Source organism: Urocampus carinirostris, chromosome 11, assembly GCF_059441175.1.
Source record: "Urocampus carinirostris isolate Australia breed hairy pipefish chromosome 11, RoL_Ucar_1.0, whole genome shotgun sequence".
Classification (NCBI taxonomy): Eukaryota; Metazoa; Chordata; class Actinopteri; order Syngnathiformes; family Syngnathidae; genus Urocampus; species Urocampus carinirostris.
In genome coordinates this window covers 1,514,728-1,530,731 of record NC_142359.1, presented here as the reverse complement: position 1 = coordinate 1,530,731, position 16,004 = coordinate 1,514,728, and the positions used below count along the sequence as shown (strand labels likewise).

General features: G+C 43.6%; 2 protein-coding genes across 2 annotated transcripts in view; one reads left to right on the top strand and one right to left on the bottom strand.

Moving 5' to 3' along the window:
• The window catches only part of myrfl (myelin regulatory factor like), a 27,273-nt gene extending 17,289 nt beyond the window's left edge, over positions 1 to 9,984 (top strand). The window contains exons 14-24 of the mRNA XM_088348043.1: positions 941 to 1,086; positions 1,180 to 1,326; positions 3,805 to 3,876; positions 4,582 to 4,625; positions 4,695 to 4,841; positions 4,900 to 4,947; positions 6,615 to 6,699; positions 6,770 to 6,844; positions 7,168 to 7,279; positions 7,355 to 7,426; positions 9,830 to 9,984. Coding sequence (XP_088204169.1) covers positions 941 to 1,086; positions 1,180 to 1,326; positions 3,805 to 3,876; positions 4,582 to 4,625; positions 4,695 to 4,841; positions 4,900 to 4,947; positions 6,615 to 6,699; positions 6,770 to 6,844; positions 7,168 to 7,279; positions 7,355 to 7,426; positions 9,830 to 9,919 — 1,038 coding nt within the window. The 3' untranslated portion in view covers positions 9,920 to 9,984. The remainder of the gene's footprint in view (positions 1 to 940; positions 1,087 to 1,179; positions 1,327 to 3,804; positions 3,877 to 4,581; positions 4,626 to 4,694; positions 4,842 to 4,899; positions 4,948 to 6,614; positions 6,700 to 6,769; positions 6,845 to 7,167; positions 7,280 to 7,354; positions 7,427 to 9,829) is intronic.
• Positions 8,068 to 16,004, bottom strand: cradd (CARD and death domain containing adaptor protein). The gene is made up of 2 exons (XM_088348044.1): positions 15,655 to 16,004; positions 8,068 to 13,567 (listed from the first exon to the last, which is right to left on the bottom strand). The coding sequence occupies exons 1-2, from the start codon at positions 15,965 to 15,967 to the stop codon at positions 13,266 to 13,268; spliced, it is 615 nt and encodes a 204-aa protein (XP_088204170.1). The 5' UTR covers positions 15,968 to 16,004; the 3' UTR covers positions 8,068 to 13,265.

Genomic DNA, 16,004 nt, shown 5'->3' with positions numbered 1-16,004 from the left:
GCAAATTTTTTTTCTCTTTTGAATGAATTGACTCATGTACGATGGCCTACAAACGTCATTTGTTTTTACAATTCTTTCACAATATATCCATTTCTTTTTATTTCCTGATATATTTTGCCGCATAATATTCACATTTTGGGGGGCTTATTGAGTCAGTTGTAAGGTACAGAACTGTACTTAATCACTTTTTTTTAGTGGAAGTACAATGTTGGCAACAAGATTCACTTGATATAATGGGAAATTATTTGAATGCAACACAAACTTTTTCTTCTTTTTCCCGTGGTTTTTTTTCTACTTTTTTTTAATTCCTTTAAAAAAATCTCATTGTGTTTATTTTTTCCGTGCTGTTACTTTTTTCTTTTTGTTCTCTGTTTACTTTTTTTCCTACATTTCTTTCTTTTCCTTTTCTCTGGCTTTTTTCTAAATTTGTCCTTATTTTCTCTTCCTTTTGTTTCCTTTTTTCTCAGCTTTTCACTACTTTTTCATTTTGGTATTTTTTTCTCTTTTGTTCTATTCACCCTTCCTTTAAGTCGTTTTGTGCATCATTTTACATAATATTTGGTCATGTTGGGATGAAAGAAGCAAAAACAACCCGAAGAGCCGCTTAGGACCCGAAAGAGCCGGTTCCTTTTCGTGAGCCGAGCCGAGGAAGCTGGTTCTCGACAAACTTTACTAACTTTACTCCACTTCGTTTTACTTCGACTCGACTTCCAAATACCGCATTTAGGACACAACCTCAGGGGAACCCGTGTATTTTGACCTTCATGCACTGTAACTTTGACTTAAGTCCCTTCTTAATGAGTCATTTTGAGCCCTGATTTTTGTGCGCTGGCTAGATTTTCTTGTGCGCTGAGATTGTGCGAGCAGTGCGCAATTGCGCACGCGCGCAACTTAGAGGGAACACTGCCCATGACCTTCTTATCTACGCTCCCTCGTTCAGGACCAGATCTTCATGGAGAATGTGGGCGCGGTTCAGCAGCTCTCCATGATGGCCGACAGCCTGGAAACCCGTGTGAGCGAACTGGAAATTTGGAAGCGACGCCTCGCCAAACTCAAAAGCCTGACGGGAAGTCTGCGTTCCACCGGGTATACTTCCTCTTCCCCTACGTCCGCTTCTTCTTCTTCTTCTTCTTGGCTTTGCTTTTCAAACGAAAGCTCTCCGCTGACCTTCACCCACAGGACAGCGAGGAAGCCGAGCACAGCGTCAACAGCGGCGCAGAGTTTTGATGTGCGTCCGAAAGGTTCTAAGTCCAATGTTGAAGGTTGCGTCTCCAAGAAGGTTTTTCGGGCCAGCCTGCTCTCGCTGTGCCTCATCGTTGCCATCTGGTAAGAAGTTCTTGTCCTCTTGCACTTGTGCGCGCATCACCACAAGGACATCACTTGCAACTGATTTTACTTGTAGCGTATTTGGGGAGTCAATAGAAAATTTGATGAATAATTGATTGCTGAAATAACTTAGAGAGGCAAAATTACCGTAAATTCCGGACTATAAGCCGCTACTTTTTTCCCAAATGTTCAGCCCTGCGGCTTATTCAGTGGTTCACCGGTGGAATAAGTGCGCCGAGGTAGACGGCGTCCTCTTAGTTTATGTACAAATTGTCAGTCTGACAAAGGTTCTTTCCGATAATGAGGAAGTCGCCCTTGAGGGCGGCGGTTATAAGGAGAAAGATGAGAACGGTTTACCGTGATTTTTACAAGTACGGTATATTTTTTTAACAGACCCGTTTACTGTCTTACGAGCGTGTTGCTAGTAGCGTGTTGCTACCTGTCACAGTCACGGTTTGGGATGAAAGTTATATTATTATTATTAAAGCTTTGAAAATCTCTCGGTGTACCGTCTTTCTCTGTAAATATGTGTAACCATGTATAAAATGTATTTGCAACTGTATATTTTTGTAATGTATTTATTTTAGAGACTTATTGTGATATGTTTTCTACGAGCGAATCAAAAAGAAGGGGCGTAGCAAACGCGGGCTGACGGGAAGTGGGGTGAAGCTGAGTTAAATCTGTTTGTTGTTGCAACGAACAATAGTGGATACCGGTATATATTTTTACCACCCTTAACTTTGGAAATATACATTTTTTTCATTGGATTACTTTCAACGGGCTGAAAATTTGTATCACACGAGTGAAAGAAGAGAAACCTCTATCCATAACCTTGCCCCTTCCTACCAGTCTGACCTCCTTCACATTGCCACGCTATTTCGCACCCACAGATCATCCTCCACCCTTCATTTCACTATACCCGCTTCCTGTCTCAGCTCCATGGGGAGTGGAGCTTTCAGCCGCTCTGCCCCCTATCTCTGGAACTCATTCCCACCTGACCTCCGAAATTCCGCCACCTGGCCCACCTTCAAATCTGGAATAAAAACACATCTATTCAAACTTATTTATTCATATTCATCTCCTTCACATTACTCCTCCCCTTTTTTAACTTTACTTTGTTTTGTTTTTTTGGTATTCATCACTTGCTTGTGGCAGCACGGCGGCGCAGTGGTTAGCGCATGTGCGGCACAGTTCTAAGGTCTTGGGAACCTCCTGCGTGGGTTCGAATCCAGCTCCAGACTTTCTGTGCGGAGTTTGTATGTTCTCCCCGTGCTTGTGTGGGTTTCCTCCGGGCACTCCAGTTTCCTACCAAATTCCAAAAAACATGCATTTCAGGTGAATTGGCCGGTCCAAATTGTCCCTAGGTGTGACTGAGCGAGTGAGTTGTCTGTCCCCATGTGCCCTGCGATTGGCTGGCAACCGGTTCAGGGTGTCCCCTGCCCACTGCCTGATGATTGCCGGGATGGGCTCCAGCACCCCCGCGACCCTACTGAGGATAAGCGGTGCAGCTGATGAGATGAGATGAGATCACTTGCTTGTTTTATTCTTGTTTGATATTAAGTGTACAGCGACCTTGGTTGTCCTGAATGGCACTTTAGAGTAAAATGTATTATTATTATTATTAAAACCATGCAGGACATGCAACTCTCCATGTGAGTGGCCAGGTCTGATCTACAGTGTAGCTCCACACACAGATTTTCTGTACCGCGGACCGGTTTAATGTCTGACTCCATCCATCCATCCATTATCTGCGCCGCTTATCCCCAGTAAGGTCGCGGGGATGCTGGAGCCCATTCCAGCCATCTTCGGGCAACGGGCAGGGGACACAGGGACAGACAATTGGCTCGCTCATTCACACCTAGGGACAATTTGGACCGGCCAATTAACCTGACATGCATGTTTTTGGAATGCGGGAGGAAACCGTAGTGCCCACGCAAGCACAGGGAGAACATACAAACTCCGCACAGGAAGTCTGGTAGCTGGATTTGAACCCATGACCTCAGAACTGTGCCGCACAGGCGCTAACCACTGCCCCGCCGTGCCGCCCATGTCTGACTCCATTTTCGCAAACACGCAACTGAAATAAGGTTGTCAAATGCTTGGTTTAGACCAGTGATTTTCAACCACACACTAGTGCGACGTGAGAGATCATCGGGTGTGCTGTGAGAAATTATCCAATATCACTTTTTAAAATTTTATAAAATGTTTAGGAATCATTTTCTGCAAATATGATGTCGTTGTCAAGTGTCTGTGCTGTAAAACTGGGGGTATTATAAATGATATTGTAATTAAACATACTGTTTAGTGTCATTTCATAACATTTTTGGTTAGTGGTGTTCCGCAAAAATTTTCCAATGTAAAAAACATGCCCTGGCTCATAAAAGGTTGAAAAACACTGGTTTAGACAACAGGCTCAATGTTTCTGTTTCAGTGTTATATTTGGTAAACACTGATTGACAAAACCTTTGTTTTTATTAGCATCATCAGCACCGGCACAGTGTACCTGCTCAACGTAACCCAAGGCAATGCCGACTCATCTTCTGTGGTCAGGTGAACATCTTTTCTTTACAGTGCAAGCCAAAAGCGCAGTAACTGGACGGTATTTTTTTTTACAGGAAATACAACAAACTCAATTCCAATGTATGGGTTTTATACAGTGAATGAGAAAATGTGCAGTTTTTTGGAGCGAGCTATATGGCTAACTTTTGAGCTTTCTAGCTAGACACACCACAGGAAATGCTGTCTCTACTATTGGTGTGCTTAAGGGATCCAGCCAACCAACCAACAGTGGTTAGCACATTCGCCTAACACGCAAAAGGTTTCAGGTCCGAGACCGAGTGGGAACGTATGTTGGTCTGGAGAAGGATGGGATACAATCTACTCAACCCAACCATCTGGCTATTTCGTTGGCTTTTTACTGTTTTAGACATCTATCTAGCTCCCTTTTTGTTTTTTACCCGTTTACTTATCTAGCTAGCTATCAAGCTAACTTTTTAGTTATGTAGCAAACCGTCAAGCTAAGTTTCTAATTTAGAAATCCGTACAAAAGTGGGTGTCCTTTGCGCTAATTAGCAACAAAAAGTAGCTCGACGCTTGAAACAGTTTGGAGAGCTCGGGTCTAAAATATGTAACAAGGGTTGCCACATGTAGTCCGCTTAAGAGACTCGCTCAAATTTTGAAAACTGAAATTGTAAAACCAAATTGTCAGCCGTTTTATTCACAAAGAAAATGCCATTTTTTGTTTTTGCGGAGTAGCAGCAGCGCACTTCCGACACCGACCTCAAGCGGCAGCACTTCAGGTGAAGCGGTGTTTTTACTTTTTTTTTACTCTCCCGGATGACGTGAATTTTCTTTTCTCTATATCGTAGCGCCACCTATCGCGCCCCCGGGCCCCTGGCCCCCCGACATTCATTTTTGCGATCTGCTGTATTGCAACACCGAGTACTGCTGTCCCACGCCACCGGGGGGCGGGCACGGCGTCATCGCAGGCCGAGGCTTCGCGGACGGCCGGGCAGGTGAGCCCACGACGCGGCGAGTTGTCATGTGACCAGGAAGTGATAAATCTGCTTACAGAGAAAGCTTCAGACCATCTCCTGGACAAGATTCAAAGCTCCACGGACTGTACGTATGACCGCACCCTTACATCCTCTGTTCGTGTTTTAGGGACAGGCTCATAAATACAGTGGAACCACGCTAGTTCGCGGTTTCACTTTTGCGGGTTTCAGAGCTTCGCGGGTCTAAAAAATATACCTTCTCAATAAAAGCATTTATTGACTTGACGCCATTGAGCGCGAGCTTATGTCAACTGAGGACACGGTGTGGACACTCTTATTGTGAAGGGGAGGGGGAGGCCCTGACACAATGCTTAGTCGTGGTGAGTTACCGCTTCGCTCACACCCACCTCCTTTAACTCCTCCCACCTTACCCCCTTCTTATGTGGCGCTCGGTTTATCATGGAGGAACTCGGCGACGCGACGTAAGTATATTCTCTTCGGTCACATTTCATCTCAAGTTTGACTTTATCATACCAAAAGCGAGCGGTTCTTTCATTGTGTCAAAGAGATGTTTCTTCAGTGTAGTTCAATTTAGCGTTATGGTGAAATCTCTGCAGCTACGTGAGAGGTGGACTCTCTTTTGTGACATACGGTACGTTGCGCATTTTGTCAAGTACATTTGGTGGGCAACTGTAAATTCTTTAACAAAAGACGGTTTGAAATCAAACAGTTTTTAACAACAGAGGTTTGCTGTTTTTAACATTTTACAACTAAACGCATGCATTTCATTTCAAATACATTTGTTAGGCATAGTCTAACGCTCAAACTCTCTTATAGATCAAAATATACGCGTATAAAATTGACAAAGAACGTCATAAAAACTGTATTAGCTTGAATGTTACTTGAATCTTACCGAGGCGAGTCAGACTCCGTTGGGTTTAAATGTCCAACATTTTGGTGCATCGCCCAGCTACTGCCATAATATGCAAAGTCTGCTGTGCTAACATTACAAGTCGTCTTTTTAAACGCTGTATCCAGGATAAAATGCTCCCAAACTTCAAAGGTTTGGGATGGTTATTTGATTTCTGGATGTTAGCGCTCGAGGCAGCGGCGTTGTAGCGCAAGAGTGACTCTCAGCAGAGATTGTAATCCATCCATTGTCTGCACCGCTGATCCTCAGTAGGGTTGCGGGGTGCTGGAGCCCATCCCAGCTATCTTCGGGCAGTGGGCAGGGGACACCCTGAACTGGTTGCCAGCCAATCGCAGGGCACACATGGACAGACAATTTACTCGCTCGTTCACACCTAAGGAGAATTTGATTTTGGTTTGGCCAATCAACCTGACATGCATGTTTTTGGAATGTGGGAGGAAACCGGAGTGCCCGGTGGAAACCCACGCAAGCACGGGGAGTAAATGCAAACTCCGCACAGGAGGTTCGATCTCATGACCTCAGAACTGTGCCACACACGCGCTAACCACTGCGCCGCCGTGCTGCCCTGAGATTGCAATGTACCATATTTCAGGAGCATAAGCACACCGTTTTAAAAGATGCAGTCTCCGTGGCTGCTTCTACTTCTGTATTTAACACTACACAGGGCGCACCGCAGCAGAGGGCACCCGCGTCTTACAACAACACAGACAACATGCATACGCACACAGGGTACAACTTGACTTTGCCGAGGTGTGCCTGGACATCTATTGAGTCAATAGGGGGCAAAGTTTCTGTCGCAGGGGGTTTCTGTATTCAGTCAAAGAATATCTCTACAACATGAGCTTACAGTATATTCTTCCCAGGGACAAACACGACCGTCACGAGCTTCATGATCAAAGAGAATCGACAAGTGATCGACAGTCGCTACTGCGTAAGAGACGAGTGCGGGTAAGCGTGCAGGAACAAACCCCCCAACGTGCAAAGAAAACTTCTTTACCGTCTGGTTTGCGACTTTCAGACCCGACAGGTTCGTTTTCCAAGTCCCCGTCAGCCCGTTTGTCCCCGTCAACATGCGAGTCACCCTCCTGATGAAGTGAGGCTCCTCGGCATACACATTGAGCTCTTGACGAGTTCTTGACGAGTTCTTGACGAGTTCTTGACGAGTTCTTGTCGAGTTCTTGTCGAGTTCTTGACGAGTTCTTGACGAGTTCTTGATGAGTTCTTGATGAGTTCTTGTTGAGTTCTTGTTGAGTTCTTGAGTTCTTGACGAGTTCTTGACGAGTTCTTGTCGAGTTCTTGTCGAGTTCTTGACGAGTTCTTGACGAGTTCTTGACAAGTTCTTGTCGAGTTCTTGACGAGTTCTTGACGAGTTCTTGTCGAGTTCTTGTCGAGTTCTTGTCGAGTTCTTGTGTTCAGTTCCACAGAGTTGCTGGTGGTGCACCTTTGCGCTTTTCAAGAGTCGTCCCCCTGCGCCGCTTCGCGCCACAGAAATCTGGACAAGGCCGGTCCATATCCTTCAAACACTCAGGTTCCGCGCCAACAAACCTCGAGTTTTTTAACCGCGAAGGACCACCGACCCTAAACTGACTTCTTTTGTTGGCAGGGGGATCACCAATGGCCGCTGCACGTGGCTCATCTTTACCACAGTTCCTTCCACTTTCGATCCACGGTGGCCGTAAGGACTTGCAATCGTGATCTAGAACGATTCTAACACGGCACAAAATAGACATTTTCATATAAAGTTTATTTGGACAGAGAAACAAATGTGTTATTGTAGCGCTTCACTTAACCACATTCCAAAATACAATAATATTATTAGAATAGAATCTACCTTTATTGTCATTGTTACAAAATGGGTTAACATATTGGGACAACGAAATTGGGCATGACACTCCAGTTTCACACATTCACAGTGAGGTAAAGAAACCAAGAAGATAAGGAACAGAGAAGATAAGGTTATAAAACAAGGAGGATAAGGTTATAGTTATAATTTACCGTATTTTCCGCACTATAAGGCGCACCGGGTTATAGGGCGCACCCCCGAAAAATAGTTTTTGGTCCTATATTTTCCATACATAAGGCGCACCGGATTATAAGGCGCTCCAATGGGAACGTCGACAAAACAGTAAGATGATTCAGTCCAACTGATTACCCCCTTAACATTCCCAAAGCTTGCAAAGAAGCAAATACGTGTCATAGACACGTGCGGATGCGGTGTCCGTACCATGTCACTCAAATGCATCGTTCCATCATTCGGAAGGTTCAAGTCTTGGGATTCAAGAAATGATAACCATTCCTTAGTTTCTATTTTCTTTTCCGCTCGCAACTTTACTGTGCATATGACAATAAACACTTGGAATTGAGTTTAATTTAAAAATAGACACTCCATTCCATCTATTATCTGCACCGCTTATCACAGAAGCATCGAGTTCAGTCTGAAACAAGATACAGGGATAATATATAGCCGGAGTAGCTCACCAAAGTCGTTGTGTTCAATAATAATGTATATCCGTGAGTGTAGTAAATCCAGGAGAGTAAAATATTAACAAATACAGAATAGTAAAAAATGCTTTCTCTATGCCGTAGTGCAACCCAACGTGCGATTCACATTCATCTTTTTCGGCCAATTGCAGGCTTTGTTTTGCCGTTTAAGCCAATGCCAGCCTGTAAATGATAAAAAGGATCTGCCCCCTTTACCTCCGAATAACTTTAGCCAATAGTGATCGATTCAACTGATGATTGACACATTGGTTAGCCAATGAAACGCCGGTAAATAAATCCCAGCATACACCGCGGAATACTTTGGGGGAAAATCTAGTCGGCGGCTGCTGCATTAGTTGCAAGACTTTGCGACTTAATATTGATCCATAAATAAGGCGCACTGTATTATAAGGCGCATGGTCAGCTTTTGAAAAAAATAAAGGCTTTTAGGAGCGCCTTATAGTGCAGAAAATACGGTACACAAAATGTACACAATAAAGTGTGGGCATGTAGGATGTTACATACAGTTTGGTATCATATTTGTGCAATATGCGTTAGGTGCAAAAAAATAGTCGACATTGTGCAAAGTGAGCATAGGCATGAATACAATTTAACATCTGTATGGGGTAGTGCGTTTGCAAGAGTTTTCAGTTTTTTGTGCGGTGTGTGTTAAGGGTGGTAATGGCTCTGGGGAAGAAACTGTCTCTGATTCTGTTTGTTTTTGTTCTGTGTGACCTGTAGCGCTTGCCGAAAGGCAGCGGGTCAAAGAGGTGGTGGCCTGGGTGAGAAAAGTCCTCGATGATGTTTTCTGCTCTGCTGAAGTAGCGAGAGCAGGCAATGTCCTCCAGACTGGGCAGAGAGCCATCGATGATTTTCTGGGCTGTTTTGATGACCCTTTGGAGCATTTTCCTATCTGCTGCTGCTGTGACAATAGACAAAAATACTTACAAATATATGCTATACACAGCCAAAATTAGGCCAACTGGCAAAAATAACACTCAGAGAGCTAACACTGCAAAAAAGAGCTAATTAGGACCAGTCGGCGGCTAAACAAAAGCATGCAGTAGGCAGCCAGGATAACTGAGAGCCAACCTCGGCGACAAACACAAACCTGATCGTAAATATAGCAAATGCTCACGGGTAACCAAATGCTAAAAAAGGGTAACCGGGACGGCGTAAGACGGGTCGCCTGGCCGACCAACAGCATGCAGTAGGCAGCCAGGATAATTGGGAGCCAACGTCAAAAAAACGCCCATGGCTACCAGGACGAACCTCGATCAAACAATACTGGAAGCTATCTAAAGAATCTTATATTAATTGCAAGACAAGCGGTGAAAAACACAAGAAGAAAAGTCACAATCTCATACCTAAAAGGGGGCTAAGGAAAAAAAGGAATGATGATCAACTCAGACAAAAAAAGTCAGGAGACCCCCAACGAAAAGCCAGGCAAAGTTCCAGTTACTCCAAGCCAAAACGAGCGCTATGCATTCGCTGATTGTTCATATCAATTATTAATGTTTGCAGAAATGTTGTTGCAATTTGCAAAATGTAGCCAAAAGTATAACTGTAATTTGTGTGTGATTTGACTTGTGGGCAGGGCCAAGCTGACTGCAGTACCGACCATCACTACGTGGGGGCGCTGTTCACCGACTACCATTTCTATTTCTACCGGCGCTGCAGCAATTGACGTCGCTTTCTTGTTTTAAAAATGTGATTGAATATAATAAAGTGTGTGTTAAACATGTAAATAAAGCAAACCTCTTTAGTGGTATATATTTCATATTTAAAATGTATTGGATTACAAGGTACATAGAATAGAATCTACCTTTATTGTCATTGTTACAAAATGGGTTAACATATTGTGACAACGAAATTGGTCATGACACTCGTTTCACACATAATAATAATAATAATAATTTCCTTGTATTGTCATTCTGTGTAACAATGTACACAGAACGAAATGTCGATTGCACCTGACCCGTTGTAGCGAGCCGATGCAGCCGCAGCCAACAGAGGGCGCCGCCGACCACTTTTTAAGTCTTAGGAATGACTCGGCCGGGGCGCGAACCCGAACCTCCCAGTCTCAAAGCGGGCGCCTTACCATCTAGGCTACTGAGCTAGTGAGGTAAAGAAACCAAGAAGATAAGGAACAGAGAAGATAAAGTTCTAAAACAAGGAGGATAAGGTTATAGTTATAATTTACACAATATTTACACAAAGAAATGACGGCATGTAGTATGTTACATACAGTTTGGTATCGTAAGGGTTTGTGCAAGATGCATTTGGTGCAGCCAGATCAGGCCCGCGAGACAACACTCAGAGAAGCGCAAGAGAAAAACAAGCTGCAGGTTGAAATATGTCAACTTGATGTTGCCAAAGCCCGATGCCTCGAACAAAGACACTGTACTTGTATTTCTTTTTCTCTCTCTCTCTTTTCCACCCCTTTTCTACCACTCTCTGTCTCTGTTTCATTCACTCTGTGTCTCTTTTTTTCTCTTCCTTTGTTGCTCTTTGTTTCTTTCTCTCTCTGTGTCTTTTTAACTTATTTTGCTCTAACTTCCTTTTCTCCCTTTTCTCTTTGCCTCTTCCTACCCTTTGGGCTTTCTTTTCTCTTTTCTCTCCTGTTTTTCGATTTCTCTTTGGATTTCTGTCTTCCGCTCCCTTTCTTTCCCCCTCTCACGACTTCTCTTTTATCTCTCCCTCTCTCTCTTTTTCTTTCTTTGTCCTGCCCTCTCTCCTTCCCCCCCTCTTTCTCTTATTTTTTTTATCTCTCTTTCTTTCTCTTTAATTCACTAGTCCGGCCCCCGACAGAATGTTTGTTCCATCGTGTGGTCCCAGAGTTAAAATGAGTTTGACACCCCTGCTCTTAACAGATTTCATTTTTAGTTTTAAATAATTTAATAATCAGTTCATTGATATGAATAATGATTGTTCGGTCCAGAAGGAAAATGATATTGACACACAAATGAATAACGCACCCAGTTTGATTCCAACAAACTACCTTTTCTTTACATGAGAAGGAAAATTGCATCAAACTGAATAAAACACAGTTCTCAATGTGTTAGCAAGGAGGGAGGGGAAAGAAATTTGGTAGCAATAATGAAAGTACTGATCAATAAACCCGGTTTCAAGATAAACCAATTCATTTGAATGATTAGGATTTTTTTAAATAGTGTTTCAGAAATGAATGATGATTTGCCCCTGCACCAAAAGGTCTGTTGCTTTTCTTGCATAGCTCTGAAAACAAAGGTAGGGGCCAATTTATTGATGACACCCTTAATGACAAAAATGTCTCAAAGGACTGCTCAGAATTACAATGACACCATTACCTGATCTTAAACCAACATGCGGGCAAGGAACAACTCAAAACCTCAGCGTGAGGAAAAGGAAAAACCTTGAGAAGGGACCTCACAAGTGGTATCCCCTTTCCAGGATGACCAGGGTGAATCACAATTGGCATTACTATACACAAGTATAGTAAACACTAGGTAAGATGTTGAGAATTTGTCCGGAAAGTGCATGACAGCAGCGACGCCCCCAGCCTGTAAACTAGTCCAGAAAGTCTATGACGGCCACGACCAGTGTTCCCTCTAAGATGCGCGCGTGCGCAGTTGCGAACTGCCCGCACATTCTCAGCGCACAAGAAAATCTAGCCAGCGCACAAAAATCGGGGCTCAAAATGACTAGTTAAGAAGCCAATTAAGTCAAAGTTACAGTGCATGAAGGTAAAAATACACAGATTCCCCTGACGTTGTGTCCTAAATGCGGTATTTTGAAGTCAAGGTCGAAGTAGAACGAAGTTGAGTAAAGTTAGTAGAGTTTGTCGAGAACCGGCTTCTTCGGCTCGGCTCACTAAAAGGAACCGGCTCTTTCGGGTCCTAAACGGCTCTTCGGGTTGTTTTTGCTTCTTTAATCCCAACATGAACAAATATTATGTAAAACTATGCACAAAATGACTTAAAGGAAGGGGGAAATAGAACAAAAAAGAAAAAAATACCAAAATGAAAAAGTAGTGAAAAACTGAGAAAAAAAAGAAACAAAAGGAAGAGGAAAAAAGAAGGAAACATTTAGAAAAAAGCCAGAAAAAAAAGAAAAGCAAGAAATGTAGGATAAAAGTAAATAGAGAACAAAAAGAAAAAAGTAACAGCTCGGAAAAAATAAACACAATGACTTTTTAAAAAAGAATTTTAAAAAAGTAGAAAAAAAAAACACGGAAAAAAGAAGAAAAGGTTTGTTTTAAATTCAAATAATTTCCAATGATATCAAGTGAATCTTGTTGCCAACATTCTACTTCCACTAAAAAATGTGATTAAGTACAGTTCTGTATCTTGCAACCGACTCAATAAGCCCCCAAAAATGTTAATATTATGCGAAAAAATATAGCAGAAAAAAAAAAGAAATGGATATGTTGTGAAAAAATTGTAAGAACAAACGACGTTTGTAGGCCGTACAACCTTTGCAATATAGTACATGAGTCAATTCATTCAAAAGAGAAAAATAAGTTTGCATTGCCGGAAACTCAGCAAAATGTCAAGTCTTGGACATATTTGATAATGATCTTGCCACACTTGGGATTATTGTTGCTCACTGTTGTTACAAGCGTTGCTCACCGACTTTGTGTGAACGCTCGGACCCGTAAGGAAAATGACAGGGAACATTGGCCACGACGCAGCTTCCCATCTCTGCCAGCTGGTCCATGCAGGCTTTCACATGCTTCGGGTCAAACGCTGGTCCGCTGACTCATCTGAAATCGTCCTTCTTCGTATCACCACCAGGCCGGTAGTCGGTAAAAGACAGGACAATACAGAATATGAGGTGGGCATCAAGGGGTTTTGGGGGTGGACCTCACGGTTCACAGGTACAACCGAGACCACACGATCACGCAGCCTCGAGATTCTGGCGTGACCGGACTCCGAGCCCGAAGACCCCGGTCGGCCATCTTGATCCAGGAATCGGATTGGCGGCAGTGTCGTTCCTCTACACACGTGTGCCTCTGAGTACTGTATTTTCTGGACTAGAAGTCCAAATGAGGTTCAGGACCTGATAATGTCCCTGAGGACGGACGAATGAACGCCCGCAGCCTGTAGACTTTGTTGCAGTTTTCGTACGGTGGCGTTTTTCCCTTGCTGGCGTCGCCACAGCAACAGGGCGGCCGTAGCGGCGTCGCGGCAACAAAGCGCGTTGTCCTTGCGGCAACGAAAGATGGCGGCCGAAGACACCCCCAAATCCAGCACCACGGACTCCCATTCGCTGCCCAGGACCGACGCCAAATGCGAAAGGTGGCGTTCGGAAGGAACTCGATTGGCCGCTTCGTCCGGGGAACGGCACGGCTCGTCTGACGTAGAAGACACAAAAATCACTCAAGTATTGTGATAATGCGTATATTTTTAAACTGTTCTCAACCAGGTGTTTTTTCTTGGTTGTATCTTTGAATATGCGCAAATGATTTAAAATATATTTAAAATAAAATGATATGATTTAAAATAATATTCCCAAAACATGCATTTCAGGTGAATTGGTCGGTCCAAATTGTCCCTAGGTGTGACTGAGCGAGCGAGTTGTCTGTCCCTGTGTGCCCTGCGATTGGCTGGCAACCCGTTCGGGGTGTCCCCTGCCCACTGCCCGGAGATGGCTGGGATGGGCTCCAGCCCACCCGCGACCCTAATGAGGATAAGCGGTACGGCTGATGAGATGAGATTTAAAATATTCTTAAAATTCTGCCCCTTGTGTTAAGATAAACATGTCACCATTATTATATCATGATTTGTTTCTCTGCATTTCTGCAGAACTTTCTTTTCCCTTGATTGATGAGTTCATTAGCTGCCAATGCGTTCAGTAATCCATTTTATCGATTCGTTTTTCCACCCCTTTTCTCCCACTCTGTCTCTTTCACTCTCTGTGTCGCTCTTTTTCTCTTCCTTTGTTGCTCTTTGTCTCTTTCTCTCTCTCTGTGCCTTTTAACCTCTTTTTCTCTAACTTCCTTTTTTCATTTTCTCTCTTTTCTCTTCCTCTCTTCCTACCCTTCGCGCTTTCTTTTCTCTTTTCTCTCCTTCTGTCTTTCCATTTCTCTTTGGATTTCTTTCTTCCTCTCCCTTTCTTTTCCCCCTCTCTCACGACTTTTTATCTCTTGTTTCTCACACTCTCTCCCTCTCTCCCTCTTTCTTTCTTTGTCCTGCCCTCTCTCCTTTTACCGCCCTCTTTCTCTTATTTCTTTCTCTCTCTGTTTCTTTCTCTTGAATCTACTAGTCCGGCCCCCGACAGAATGTTTTGTTCCCAAGGGTGTCCAAACTTTTCAGAAAGCGGGCCAGATTTGGTCAAGTGAAAATGTAAGAGGGCCGACGATTCAGCCTTGCATTCCGTGAACAGTTTTGAATAAATTCATCCTCAGCGAATAGTTTTCAGTGCTTGGCATTCAGAGGCACGGCCTCGCAGCTCTCCTTTGTACCATTTTCATTTGACTCGCAGGGTCCCATAAAAAAGCGCAGCGGTGCCGTTAAAACAGCTTCCATTTGCTTCCCCATTTCACAGTGTTCGTTTACAATTAGGTTTTTGTGGCACGTTTGGGCTGGCAGTGCCTCTTGAAATTACTTTTTTTAAAACAGTCTCTTGGCAAATTAGGATTTGTTACAATTTGGGTGAAAAAACGACCCGAGTTTTATTTTTTATTTCCGCATGTTGTAAATGGGGTGGGCTTATATTCTCACAGAAAGCCAAAAGGCAAGGGGGCCAAATGATTTTATAGTGCTTTCAACATTACTGGTGAGCGGGGTTGGGTAGGGTTACTTTAACTGGATTACGTTTAACTACTTTTGGATGACTCCAATACCAAATATGCTAATAAAAGACAAAAGAAACTAAACATGAATAAAATGATGACTCACAACACGCGGTAAGCTTTCTCTCCTGGCTTTGATCTCTTTGATCTCCGGAAAAACGAACATAAAATGCGACAGAAACAAAATAAAAATAAAACCAAACAGCTTGCCAACATCATTTTTGCCGTTCCATGTATTCCGTTCCTCCCCAAGCCTGCACAAAATGTAGTCATTTTATTCATATTTACTTTCTTTTGTCTTTTATGAGCATATTTAGCATTGGAGTAGTCCAAAAGTAACTGAAAGTAATCAAGTTAAAGCAACTCTACCCAACCCTGCTGGCGAGCCACATATTATTAATTTTATGACAGAGGCCGAGGGCCAATAAAAAATTGACAACGGGCCGTAACTTTGCACATGGGGTGTAGACCTTTTCTTCAATTTATTTTATGATGTGGTTAGTTTAAGAGGGTTGGCTTCAATGTGAGTATATGCTCATTTGTAACGCGTTACTTTTAGAGGAGCACGCTACTTAGGTTTCAGTCGTCTGGGAGGTAACGCGATTACTTTTTAAACGACGTAAAAAGTTACTTAGTTTGCAACATACCTGGAGTCGCCGGGTGCCTCGTCGTCTCTTCATTCCCGGCATGAAGTTCTCGAAGTATTCGCTCTCGAATCCAGGCAAAGTCGTCGAGAGCTCGGAGGAAGCAAGCGAAAGCTTCGGGGCCGCGCTTCGGGAGCAAGTCGAGTAATTTCAGGCACCGCTTGCGCTCGCTGCTCTCCGACAAAATGTCCTCCACCTGCGCCGCCGTCACGATGTTCTCCTGATAAAGAAAAGGAAGAACGCCGTCCGACACCAGCAACTCTTCGGACAAATGAAGACGCATTTTCCGCAAGATTTGTTGGTGGAGAGGATCCATGCCGCCGTGCTTCTTTTTCCTGTGCACGCGGGCGCGC